The following is a 13908-nucleotide window of genomic DNA, read 5'->3' as shown; positions in this document are numbered from 1 at the left end:
TCATTTAACACCATAGTACCCTCCAAACTCGTCATTAAGCTCAAGACCCTGGGTCTCGACCCCGCTCTGTGCAACTGGGTCCTGGACTTCCTGACGGGCCGCCCCCCAGGTGGTGAGGGTAGGTAACAACATCTCCACCCCGCTGATCCTCAACTCTGGGTCCCCACAAGGGTGCGTTCTCAGCCCTCTCCTGTACTCCCTGTTCACCCACGACTGCGTGGCCATGCACGCCTCCAACTCAATCATCACGTTTGCAGACGACACTACAGTGGTAGGCTTGATTACCAACAACGATGAGACGGCCTACAGGGAGGAGGTGAGGGCCCTCGGAGTGTGGTGTCAGGAAAATAACCTCACACTCAACGTCAACAAAACAAAGGAGATGATCGTGGACTTCAGGAAACAGCAGAGGGAGCAGCCCCCTATCTACATCGATGGGACAGTAGTGGAGAGGGTGGAGAGTTTTTAGTTCCTCGGCGTACACATCACAGACAAACTGAAATGGTCAACCCACACAGACAGTGTGGTGAAGAAGGCGCAGCAGCGCCTCTTCAACCTCAGGAGGCTGAAGAAATTCGGCTTGTCACCAAAAACACTCACAAACTTTTACAGATGCACAATCGAGAGCATCCTGTCGGGCTGTATCACCGCCTGGTACGGCAGCTGCTCCGCCCATAACCGGAAGGCTCTCCAGAGGGTAGTGAGGTCTGCACAACGCATCACCGGGTGCAAACTACCTGCCCTCCAGGACACCTACACCACCCGATGTCACAGGAAGGCCAAAAAGATCATCAAGGACAACAACCACCCGAGCCACTGCCTGTTCACCCCGCTATCATCCAGAAGGCGAGGTCAGTACAGGTGCATCAAAGCGGGGACCGAGAGACTGAAAAACAGCTTCTATCTCAAGGCCATCAGACTGTTAAACAGCCATCACTAACATTGAGTGGCTGCTGCCAACATACTGACTCAACTCCAGCCACTTTAATAACGGAAAAATTGATGTAATCAATTTATCACTAGCCACTTGATATAATGTTTACATACCCTACATTACTCATCCCATATGTATATACTGTACGCTATACCATCTACTGCATCTTGCCATCTTGATGTAATGTATCACTAGCCACTTTAAACAATGCCGCTTTATATGTTTCATACCCTACATTACTCATCTCATATGTATATACTGTACTCTTACCATCTACTGCATCTTGCCTATGCCATTCGGCCATCACTCATTTATATATTTGTATGTACATATTCGTATTCATTCCTTTACACTTGTGTGTATAAGGTAGTTGTTGTGGAATTGTTAGGTTATATTACTTGTTAGATATTACTGCATGGTCGGAACTAGAAACAAAAGCATTTCGCTACACTTGCATTAACATCTGCAACCATGTGTATGTGACAAATAAATTTGATTTGACCTGTACACAGCCAATCTGTAAATTGCACACCCAACTACCTCATCCCCATATTGTTATTAATCCTCGTTTTGCACCCCAGTATTTCTACTTGCACATCAGCATCTGCACATCTATCACTCCAGTGTTAATGCTAAATTGTAATTATTTCGCCTCCATGGCCTATTTATTGACTTACCTCCGTACTCTAATACATTTGCACACACTGTACATAGATTTTTCTATTGTGTTATTGACTGTACGTTTGTTTATGTGTAACTCTGTGTTGTTGTTTTTGTCGCACTGCTTTGCTTTATCTTGGCCAGGTCGCAGTTGTAAATGAGAATTTGTTCTCAACTGGCCTACCTGGTTAAATAAAGGTGAAATAAAAATAAATAAAATAAAAAATAATCAATGGGTACATTTCATTAATTCAGAAGTCCAAAAATGGATGAAGCAACCATCGTTGTATCCTTGCATAGGCATACTGTAAAAGTTAGTTCAAATAAGTGCATAGAATTACATAACTAGAAATAAAAATTGATTTATAGGATCTCTGCCTTTTTGTGGTCGACTATACATTTATTATTCAGAATAGGCTACATTGATTACATACACGTTTTATTTTGGAATCGCTGTATGCTGTGTAAATATTCATATTTTTAGCTCCGGGGAAAAATACATTGAATGTCAGTCCTTTTGACCAATGAAAATGTTTAAGCGTAAAAACGGCTCGGCTACAATAGTTTATATCAGAGCCATGGAGGGGGTTCGATTAATCCCGCCCGGAGACGGACAACCGTGTAAACGTGTTTTGCATCGCCTGAAAGTTGATTGTATTCCATTTGGAACCGGGCTGCCTCCTGGTCGTGAGCCAGGCGCCCCGATCAAAGTCCATGGCGAAGTCGGTTCAAAACAAAAGTGACTTAGTTAAGCACGTGTAATAATTACTAGTATTCTGTGTTTTCCCAAGCTAAAGGGATTGCTTTTTATTATAACGGTTTATCTGCCTTCCCAATAAAAAATAGTTATAAAAAGATACGTTGTATGTTTCTGGACGATGCACCATGCTGCATGGGGTGACAAAATGACCGAGCGGTTTCGCCCAATGACGTACGTGACATACCACGATGCCCCGCGGTTTAGCATAATCGAATCCGCACATTAATACTGACGAATTTCTTAGTTTTTTATATAATGTATTTCCTTTAATTTATGTAATTCAAGGCTCATCTGTAAAAGAGACATTGGTCTCAGTATGACTCCCTGATAAAATAAAGTTTAAATTAAATATGACTCTGTCTTGCACAACCAATAATGAGAGGAGGGCGGTCGTCGTTTGACGTTTCGCCGTTGCTATGGAAACACAGAAAAGCTTTACCGGAAAATAGCTGACGGAGTTTATGACAAGTTATTACAACTGGCTAATACGTTAACATAAATTGTTAACTGAACAAGTAAATAGTATATAGAAGTAGTAATCACTTAACTATCGACGATGCATCCTAAACCCCTCGAATCCGGTGAGGTGGAAGAAGAGAGTGGCGAGGAATCCAGTATGACCCTGCAAGCTGGAGATGCAGAAATATTGCTGAACGCGATGTCAACAACTTCCAGTAAACTAGGTTAGACAGTTCACTATAATTTAGCATAATAGTCAGCACATGGCAACATGTTAAATAATCGCATGAGTCTAGCCATGTCTAAAGTTATCCTCCTCTCTCACTTCAGAAGAGGCCCCCACGGCGAACTGCAGCCCCCTGCCAAACGTTGTTATCGAAGGAGACCGTTGTGTGTCCTCACATACAGAAGTCGACAAACTCATACAAGCCCAACAACAAGAGAAAAAGGAAAAGGACTCGGGTCCAAGGTCATCTTAAAAGCTAGGAATTGGCTGTCAGTCGTCTTCTAGCATTATTGTTCATTCTGTCTAGCATTCTAACTAGTGACGTTTTATGTTCCTCAGAATGACAAAGACATTTCTGAAGGACCACTGCAAGCAAAATAAACTCTACATGACACCTCGATTGAATGACACACTGTATTTGCACTTCAAAGGTGTGTGTGGAATTGTTGTTGTTTATGGATGGGTTAGATATATTGTTGCATGAATAATTTATAGAAATTAAAATCATAAGCGTTGTGTGGTCTATATAGAATTGTAGGTGGAATACAACTGCACTGTTAGAGTTCTTTTAGTATTCTAATGTTGTTTGTTTTATGTTTTCCCCACTTAGGCTTCTCCACCATAGAGAATCTGGAGGAGTACACAGGGCTGAAGTGTCTCTGGCTGGAGTGCAACGGACTGCAGCGCATCCAGAACCTGCAGGCCCAAACGGACCTACGCTGCCTCTTCCTCCACCAGAACCTCATACACAATCTGGAGAACTTAGAACCACTCAGCAAGCTCTGCACCCTCAATGTCTGCAACAACTACATACACACCATCGAAAACATTGGTGAGTCTGTCCTCACTCTACGTACCGCACCTATCTCAGTGCGTGTGTGTGTGACTCCATCTATCTGATTTGTGAGTATTTTCCCAGCCTGCCTGCCTGATCTGGGCACCCTGCAGATAGCCCATAATAAGCTGCAGACAGTGGGAGACGTGGAGCATCTGAGTCAGTGCCTCTCCCTCAGTGTACTGGACATGTCCCACAACCTGCTGGATGACCCAGACATCCTCACTGTGCTGGAGAGAATGCCTGAACTGGTGAGAAGACATGCTCACACAGATAAACAGTACTGTATGCTAATAGAGATCATATCATCTTTATTCATTAGTATGCCCATGCGCATGACACACTGACTATAAAATGCAAATACTCTTGCTTCATGCTGATAATATACCCAAGCCTGTGTATGTGTGTGTGTGATTACACCCTTGTTGTTCCCTCCTCCTCAGCGCGTGCTGAACCTGATGGGAAATGAAGTGATAAAAAAAATCCCATACTACAGGAAGACAATGATCATACGTCTAAAACAGCTCACATACCTGGATGACCGACCTGTGTTCCCAAAGGACAGGTGCATTAGCAGTTTGTCTCTGTTTGCCTGTGCATGTCGTACTTATGGTTGAGTCATTGTGTGGTCTGTGATGTTGGTCTTTGGTTGCTGTATGATTGTCATGTGGTTGCGGTATGAAGGGCGTGTGCGGAGGCGTGGGGGACAGCGGGTCCGGAGGGGGAGCGCAGGGAGAGGGAATCATGGCAAACACGAGAGAGAAGGAAGATCCAGGACAGTCTGGACGCCATGGCAACCATCAGAGACCAAGCCAGGGAGAGACTGCGACTCAGAGAGCTGCAAGAGAGAGGTACGCACACACGCACTCATATACACACACACACACACACACACACACACACACACACACACACACACTTGGAAACTCCTTACACACACACAACGTAGGGAGTTTGATAAGGGTGTGTTGACCTTTTCTAGGGGAGTATGAGACCATTACAACTCCAGAACTTGAGAACCCCAGTGAAAAGAACCAGAGGCAGAATCAGAGCCCGGGCAGGGAGGAGAGGATCCAGGCGTTTGTGGAGGACAGTCTGGAGGCCCATGAAGAGTTCCTACAGACACAGAGAGAACAGACAGAAAAGGAAGAGCTAGGGAATGAACAGCCACTGAAGAAGCAGCTAGACAGAGAACAACTAGGAAGAGAGGATCCGGAGAGAGATCGGCTAGAGAGAGAGCACCAAGAGGGAGGTCAGCTAGAGAGAGAGCACCAAGAGGGAGATCAGCTAGAGAGAGAGCACCAAGAGGGAGATCAGCTAGAGAGAGAGCACCAAGAGGGAGATCAGCTAGAGAGAGATCACCAAGAGGGAGATCAGCTAGAGAGAGAGCACCAAGAGGGAGATCAGCTAGAGAGAGAGCACCAAGAGGGAGATCAGCTAGAGAGAGAGCACCAAGAGGGAGATCAGCTAGAGAGAGAGCACCAAGAGGGAGATCAGCTAGAGAGAGAGCACCAAGAGGGAGATCAGCTAGAGAGAGAGCACCAAGAGGGAGATCAGCTAGAGAGAGAGCACCAAGAGGGAGATCAGCCAGAGAGAGAGCACCAAGAGGGAGATCAGCCAGATGGAGAGCACCAAGAGGGAGATCAGCCAGAGAGAGAGCACCAAGAGGGAGATCAGCCAGAGAGAGAGCACCAAGAGGGAGATCAGCTAGAGAGAGAGCACCAAGAGGGAGATCAGCTAGAGAGAGAGCACCAAGAGGGAGATCAGCCAGATGGAGAGCACCAAGAGGGAGATCAGCCAGATGGAGAGCACCAAGAGGGAGATCAGCCAGATGGAGAGCAAGCAACAGAAGAAAGCTTAAAGGAAGAACTGTTAGAGTTAAACCAGTCAAGTAGAGAACAACTACAAAGAAGGCAGCCGAAGAGAGAGATGTTAGAGGGAGAGCAGTCAGTATGTGGCCAGCCAGAGTCTCAGACAGCTGGGGGAATTGTAGAGCACGGTCCTGGACCAATGGTGACTGAGGTAGAGGAGACAGAGGACCTGGAGACCATCCACCTGGGGCCACACCCACCACTTCGTATTGACGTGAGTCAGACTGAGCACCACAGCCAAACATTACCAGTCACTATCACTATAATAGAGTGATTATCACACTGTAATAATGTTTTATTGTTGTTATCTAGTCCCTTTCCATCAGCGTCTTATCCAAAAGCACAGACTGCCTCAGACTCTTTATCATTTAGCTCTTGACTCTAACCTTCATTTAGAGCACTAAAGCCTTGTCCCCTGACTAATGGTCACCTGACTCCACAGGATCTCCCTGACCTGGAGGATGTGGATGTTGAAGATCTAGACAGCCCCTGCATCTTCACCTCTCAGGTACATTACATACCATACACTAGGCTGTAACTTTTATTACCCAAAATTAAGAATAGAATACCTTTAGCATTTATTGTACAATAGTCAGCAGGCATATTCCAAATACACACAATTAGTCTCTAAATGACTCACATGCTAATATTTTATTAGGTCAACACAGCATTTAAGTCAGTACAGAGTGTATTTGTCAGCTGTGTTATGTCTGAATCGACCACCTGTGTTTCCAGCGAGTATTCCGGCCAATGATAGAGGTCGTTTCAGGAGACAACAACGATGTAGATCCAATCATACATCAGAGTGGGACAGTGTGGACCACAGAGACCACACCTACCTCAGGTCCATGCTCATCTTCACTGTTCAGGGTCTGTGACAAAACGTCAAACAAATCGCCCACCAATCACCTAGTAGCATTGGACCCAGAGGCGGGGGATGCCCCAGAGCTGGTGATATCAGAACCTCCTCAGGGAGAACCCAGACAGAGCCCTGAAGCCAGCAAACCAGGTTGTCTCATTGAGGAGCTGGACTAACCCTGCAGAAGGCTGTGATAGCATTAACAACCATAGGTTTAGGTGTTCAATCTGGGAAAGACAGGTACAATGTAAGCACAGAGAGCTGCTATGGAGCTATTTCGCAGCCACGGGTTTACACCCAACACATTTTCCGCTCAAAACAATGTTGTTTTTTTTGTTCGTTTTTCGTAGCTGTTTTGTTACTGGTTATACTTTATATTCTGTATTCTCAGGCTCAGTGTTCTGAATTAAGTGTTCATGAACTGCATTCAAGTCCATTCCAAGATAATCCCGGTCAGATTATTGCCAGGGCTCATAAAATAAAACGTTATAATACAGTATGGGGAATTTGTCTCAGTGCTTGTTGTTACACAAATACTTAAAATATACCACTAGGTGGCACTTAAGTACCAAATATGCACCTCAGATGTGCAATACTCTGGCTCATTATTACAGAAAATAAAACATAAAAAACAAGTTTAGAAAATAGAGTAATGATGATGATGATCATGCATAAATGTGAACCTAAAGAGCAGTTATTTTGTCAAAGTCTTTGCGTGTTTTAGCAGTAGTCTTATTACAGACCTGCTAATGCAAAAACACGTGGAATCTCTTCTGTATCATTTAATCTACCCTGGACTGAGGGTGTGATTTCAGGACTCCCTGAAAGATAACATGGCCCGGTGCCCAGGTCAAATACTGGTCACAGGGAGACTAGAGAATAGATTTTAGTAGATTGGGTCTTTAAATAAAGGTACCAAAAAGAGGATTAACAAAAAATATATCCACCTGTCTACTCATCTGTCTTGTCATAGCCACACACATGCACAAATGGTATTGTCTACTGTTCTCTAAATCTTTGTTTCTGTTCATGACCATGTTCACATTGTAATTCACCATCTCTTCATGTTTTCTCCTCCCTCTTCCCCTCCTCCCTCCCCTACTCTGACACATGGCTAGGATGTGCAGTGTATCCTGGGCTGTCAGGGTGCATCGAGGGATGCAGGGCAGGAACAAAGACAGATTAGATTGATCTGCTCATGACCTTCTGTTATGAAAGGATTTAAGAGCAAAGATTACAAACACACACACACACATACAGGATACACACACATTGCACGTTACATGCTACACCATACATATCCTTGTTAATATATTTTATTACAAATCTAACTGTCTGGATTAATCAGCTGTGTGTCTGATTTCACATTTTACAATTGAATGAAACAAAGCATGCACCCCTTAAAGCAACTGCTCTGAGCAATCTCACATGAAACTATGAAAACAAACATGTATCTAAGTGAAGTGCAGCTTCTGATATCATTTTTACATTATGATGAATCATTACATATTAAGTCCACAGGCACACTGTGTGTGGTGGCTATTCCATGCCCAGTGCCCACACAGGCAATGCACGAATCAATGATTGGGGAATATAGGGATTTAGTCAGGTGGTGGCTGAGTAAAATACATTTTACAGGTGAACTCTTTTATAGCTCATATAAAAACACGAAAGTGTATACAGGTGTAGGGCGGGCCCGCCCCCAAAGTGACTTATCAACTGTGCAAGGATTCCTCTGTGTTGTCTTAGGAATTTAGTATTCTCTGTTGATCTCACCAACCCCCGTTGTCACACCTCTGGGTAGCAGAGGTTCCGTAGGTCTGATATCTGATATCTAATTTTACAGTAATACTATTGGTCAACAACTCAGATTCTGAATCCAAACAACTCAGACGTTATAAAAGGTCTTAGATTCTTTTTTTCAATTTTTTGTTCCTGAACTGCTGTGGTGAGATACTCTGTCTTTCTTTCTTACTTTCTCCCATGAGCTATGTGCCATGGCTCAAGCTATGGTGTCTTTGTCTCTCTCTCTGACCATGCCTAGAATAATGCTTGTTAATGCTTTAGCTTAAGCTTTATGTCTTGTATGTGAATCCATTCATTTTATAAAGTTATTCAGTAATACTTGCTTTGATATTTGCTTCTCGTGACAATTCCTTGATATTAGTCAGCATAATACTTGATTGCACATAGTATAACTGTAGTCTCTTGCATATTGTTATTTATCTTATGAAGTCAGATAATTCATTTAATGGGCTAATTGCTTAGTCTTATTTACAAGTTGCATGTGAGGTATTTATCTCTTAAATAATTATGAATAGATCCACCATTGAGCACAAAAACAACACTTGTTACAGAATATTTTACATAGATGTTATTTCTATCAGACAAACCATGCCTGACAACATGATCCAATAAGACAGAAAAATAGTTGCCCCACATGTCACATATAAAAACAGAGTTCACATAATGTGTAGATTATAGAGCACCTCTATCAGTAATGTCAGTACTTCCCTCTTATCACTGATCGGTGGTATACAGAAAATTGCACAGAGAGGTTGACATGGAAACGTTATTTTACATAATATGCATAAAAATGACGTCCATAACGCTTGGGAGTGCTTTCTTGCGTTTCTGTGTGTGTGTTTGTGTGTGTACATGTACATGCCTGTGTGTGTATGTGTGTTGGAGGAGGTATGCTTTTTGGAGTGAGGGGATGTGTGCTTGCGTATGTGTTGGAGTGAGTTTTTTTTTACCGGTGTGTGTTGGTTCATTTTATGCTCAGTCCAGTAAAACACAAGGCTCACAGAGAACCTATAGCAGTCTGAGGGAGGCCAAGGCTACATCCTGAGCAGGAACAGTAGAGAGATGCATGCTGAGAGCAAAAGCGTGGTGTAGGCAGGTCCAAGGTGAAGTGTGTACCCTTTTAGAGTTTCTTGATTGGTCTGGTCTGATGCTGGTGGGCTCTGGGAGGGTGGCACGGGCACTGTATTGGGTGCCAGTGTGGTGCGGCTGGCACACATGTCATAAAGGTTTCCAGAAAACTGTGTCTTCCTGGACTCTTGCCTCAGAGACTCCCACACAGCCGCTGCGTCTCCAGGACAACCGGCAAGTGCCGCATTCGCACACACATGGAATGCATCCCATGATCTGTAAGGGGGCAAATATGACAACATGAGAGAGTGTGTTTTTTGAAAGTATGTGAAAGGAATACTCCAAGAAAGTCTGAAGGTTGTGAATGAGGGACGTGGGATGTGTGTGTGTTTACAATTGTTGGAGCACATACAGTGAGGGAAAAAAGTATTTGATCCCCTGCTGATTTTGTACGTTTGCCCAATGACAAAGAAATTATTAGTTTATCATTTGAATGGTAGGTTTATTTGAACAGTGAGAGACAGAATAACAACAACAAAAATCCAGAAAAACGCATGTCAAAAATGTTATAAATTGATTTGCATTTTAATGAGGGAAATAAGTATTTGACCCCCTCTCAATCAGAAAGATTTCTGGCTCCCAGGTGTCTTTATACAGGTAACGAGCTGAGATTAGGAGCACACTCTTAAAGGGAGTGCTCCTAATCTCAGGTTGTCTCAGTCTTCCCTGTGGCTCAGTTGTTAGAGCATGGTGTGTGCAACGCCAGCATGGTGTGTGCAACGCCAGGGTTGTGGGTTCGATTCCCACGGGGGGCCAGTACAAATAAATGCATGAAATTAAATGAAATGTATGCATTCACTACTGAAAGTTGCTCTGGATAAGCGTGTCTGCTAAATGACTAAAATGTTAATGTTACCTTTATAAAAAGACACCTGTCCACAGAAGCAATCAATCAGATTCCAAACTCTCCACCAAGACCAAAGAGCTCTCCAAGGATGTCAGGGACAAGATTGTAGACCTACACAAGGCTGGAATGGGCTACAAGACCATTGCCAAGCAACTTGGTGAGAAGGTGACAACAGTGATTATTTGCAAATGGAAGAAACACAAAAGAACTGTCGATCTCCCTTGGCCTGGGGCTCCAAGATCTCACCTCGTGGAGTTGCAATGATCATGAGAACGGTGAGGAATCAGCCCAGAACTACACGGGAGGATCTTGTCAATGATCTCAAGGCAGCTGGGACCATAGTCACCAAGAAAACAATTGGTAACACACTACGCTGTGAAGGACTGAAATCCTGCAGCGCCTGCAAGGTCCCCCTGCTCAAGAAAGCACATATACATGCCCGTCTGAATTTTGCCAATGAACATCTGAATGATTCAGAGGACAACTGGGTGAAAGTGTTGTGGTCAGATGAGACCAAAATGGAGCTCTTTGGCATCAACTCAACTCGCCGTGTTTGGAGGAGGAGGAATGCTGCCTATGACCCCAAGAACACCATCTCCACCGTCAAACATGGAGGTGGAAACATTATGCTTTGGGGTTGTTTTTCTGCTAAGGGGACAGGACAACTTCACCGCATCAAAGGGACGATGGACGGGGCCATGTACCGCCCCGATGGACGGGGCCATGTACCTCCTTCCCTCAGCCAGGGCATTGAAAATGGGTCGTGGATGGGTATTCCAGCATGACAATGACCCAAAACACACGGCCAAGGCAACAAAGGAGTGGCTCAAGAAGAAGCACATTAAGGTCCTGGAGTGGCCTAGCCAGTCTCCAGACCTTAATCCCATAGTAAATCTGTGGAGGGAGCTGAAGGTTCGAGTTGCCAAACGTCAGCCTCGAAACCTTAATGACTTGGAGAAGATCTGCAAAGAGGAGTGGGACAAAATCCCTCCTGAGATGTGTGCAAACCTGGTGGCCAACTACAAGAAACGTCTGACCTCTGTGATTGCCAACAAGGGTTTTACCACCAAGTACTAAGTCATGTTTTGCAGAGGGGTCAAATACTTATTTCCCTCAATAAAATGCAAATCAATTTATAACATTTTTGACATGCGTTATTCTGGATTTTTTGTTGTTGTTATTCTGTCTCTCACTGTTCAAATAAACCTACCATTCACATTATAGACTGATCATTTCTTTGTCAGTGGGCAAACGTACAAAATCAGCAGGGGATCAAATACTTTTTTCCCTCACTGTATTGGGTTACAGTCTGATTCTGTAGGAGTGACTTGGTCTGAAAATGAACATTTACAACACTTATGTGTGTGAGGAGATGGGAGAATATGCAAGGAGAAAAAGAGAAAAAGAGCTGGAGTGATTCAGAGTAGGTGTCAAGTTGGACTGAGAGAGAGAGACTCACCTGCAGACTGTGTCAATGTCCTGTGTGCTCTGCTCTTTCTGTGTGTCACCCAGACTGTCCCCCAGAGTGAGGAGACACTGAGCAAAGCTCTTGTAGATGACACCACAGGAGCTAGGGAGTGCAGCAGCCCAACACACAGGGGCCAGATCTGAGGGAGGGGAGGGAGTGAAGAGTATGAATGTGAATTACAGTAGATACATAAGCTCTGTTGTCCGCTGCTATTAATAGATTACTTTTCATTTGTTTATTTACGTCTGGGGTTTTAGCATCGGAGTAAGGTAATTCATCAGCCTGCATTAGTTACACTGTATGTTACAGTTACATCATGTGTGTGCGTGTGTGCGTGTGTGTGTGCGTGTGTGTGTGTGTATGTGTGTGTGTGTGTGTGTGTGTGTGTGTGTGTGTGTGTGTGTGTGTGTGTGTGTGTGTGTGTGTGTGTGTGTGTGTGTGTGTGTGTGTGTGTGTGTGTGTGTGTGTGTGTGTGTGTGTAAACTACATGTACACACACATTGGCAAACATACAAACAAACAACCACATAATCACACACAAACACACACACACATTAGCGCTGAGAGAGGGTGGAGAAGGAACATGAAGATGAGCATCACCACAGGGGGAAGGTTGGGGTGAATGCAACAAACTCAACAAATGAATCGCTTGCTCTGGTGTCCTAGCACAACATACATGATGTCTCTCTCTCAACGTAACATTCTTATAGCCTTTAGTAACTCCGTAAACTACAGGAGGTACCGCCCCTATCCTCAGCACTAACCTCAGTGGGATAGTATTCTCCAGCTGTCCCACAACTCCCTGAGAGACGACAGTGGGAGGCACACGCACACATAAACACACACACACACACACACACACACACACACACACACACACACACACACACACTGCGCTGTTCGGAACAAGATAGAACAGCATGAATTTCATTAGGATAAGTGCTTCGTAAAACCTCTCTCCTTCATATCCGAATGGATTCAGAAAGAAATACCTTTTCACCCATACCATTGCTCTCCTCTCCTGACCAACTCCTGCTCTGCTATTTATGCCATCCCTTCAGTTTCAAATATTCTAACAAACAAAAACAGTTGAACAGAAAAAATACAGGAAACTAGTAAGAGCAGAGTGAGATAAAGGCTGCCTTTGAAGCATCAAACTGCGCTCACCACACTAAAGTAACATCACTACAACACACACAGACAGACACACAGACATACAATACATAAATAGATAAGGGAAAGGCATCCTTACAGAGGTAAAGAGCAACAGGCAGGAGGAAAGTCACGGTGCAGGCATGGGACCTCATACTCAACTGGCCCAACTGAGTCCAGTGGAGCCCCAGCATACAATTAATGGGCTCTGATCTGATGACGTTCACAGCAGTGTTATAATCCTGGACAGAATGTTGGTGTCTTCTCAGAGTGAGGTGTCCTGTCATTCATTTGTTGGATCATCAGAGCTCAAGAGCAGAGCAGAGAATACAGGCAGATCATAGTGAGTGTTCACTGGATTAACAGAGCAAAGGGCCGACGTGCTGCATCCAGGGGATGTGTGTGTAGGGGAGGGGTGGAGGGGAGGGGAAGCTGTGAAAAGCTTGGGGGCAACGGACCAGGGACGTCACATCATAGCACACTGGATTAGAGCATTCTCATTTCCGATCTCAGTATTAAGGGCATTTAGTGGAGGTAAAATAGCACATGGCACAAACTCACAATGCAGTGTGTTTGTTGGTAGAGCGATAGAAGAGAAAGCGGAGCTCCTGAGAAATATGGGCTTTATATAAACTCAGCAAAAAAAGAAACGTCCTCTCAATGTCAACTGCATTTATCTTCAGCAAACTTAACATGTGCAAATATTTGTATGAACATAACAAGATTCAACAACTGAGACATAAACTGAACAAGTTCCACAGACATATGACTAACAGAAATTAAATAATGTGTCCCTGAACAAAGTGGGGGTCAAAATCAAAAGTAACAGTCCGTATCTGGTGTGGCCACCAGCTGCATTAAGTACTGCAGTGCATCTCCTCCTCATGGACTGCACCAGATTTG

The 13908-nt window shown here is 44.2% G+C and overlaps 3 protein-coding genes across 3 annotated transcripts; 2 read left to right on the top strand and 1 right to left on the bottom strand.

Moving 5' to 3' along the window:
- The first annotated feature begins 2748 nt into the window (after positions 1-2748).
- LOC106587361 (dynein axonemal assembly factor 1) lies at positions 2749-5735 on the top strand. The gene is made up of 9 exons (XM_045709123.1): positions 2749-3037; positions 3144-3282; positions 3379-3470; positions 3650-3871; positions 3959-4125; positions 4318-4439; positions 4559-4725; positions 4857-5340; positions 5642-5735. The coding sequence occupies exons 1-9, from the start codon at positions 2911-2913 to the stop codon at positions 5733-5735; spliced, it is 1614 nt and encodes a 537-aa protein (XP_045565079.1). The 5' UTR covers positions 2749-2910.
- On the top strand, positions 5536-8738 carry LOC123730809 (dynein axonemal assembly factor 1-like). Its single transcript, XM_045708860.1, has 3 exons — positions 5536-5959; positions 6188-6253; positions 6481-8738. The coding sequence occupies exons 1-3, from the start codon at positions 5804-5806 to the stop codon at positions 6778-6780; spliced, it is 522 nt and encodes a 173-aa protein (XP_045564816.1). The 5' UTR covers positions 5536-5803; the 3' UTR covers positions 6781-8738.
- Positions 7909-13642, bottom strand: LOC106587365 (neuritin-like protein). Its single transcript, XM_045708859.1, has 3 exons — positions 13106-13642; positions 11845-11992; positions 7909-9754 (listed from the first exon to the last, which is right to left on the bottom strand). Exons 1-3 carry the CDS (start codon positions 13290-13292, stop codon positions 9445-9447), a joined length of 645 nt encoding a protein of 214 aa, XP_045564815.1. The 5' UTR covers positions 13293-13642; the 3' UTR covers positions 7909-9444.
- Between the last annotated feature and the right edge of the window lie 266 nt (positions 13643-13908).

Source organism: Salmo salar, chromosome ssa26, assembly GCF_905237065.1.
Source record: "Salmo salar chromosome ssa26, Ssal_v3.1, whole genome shotgun sequence".
Classification (NCBI taxonomy): Eukaryota; Metazoa; Chordata; class Actinopteri; order Salmoniformes; family Salmonidae; genus Salmo; species Salmo salar.
This window is presented reverse-complemented; position numbering and strand designations above follow the sequence as displayed.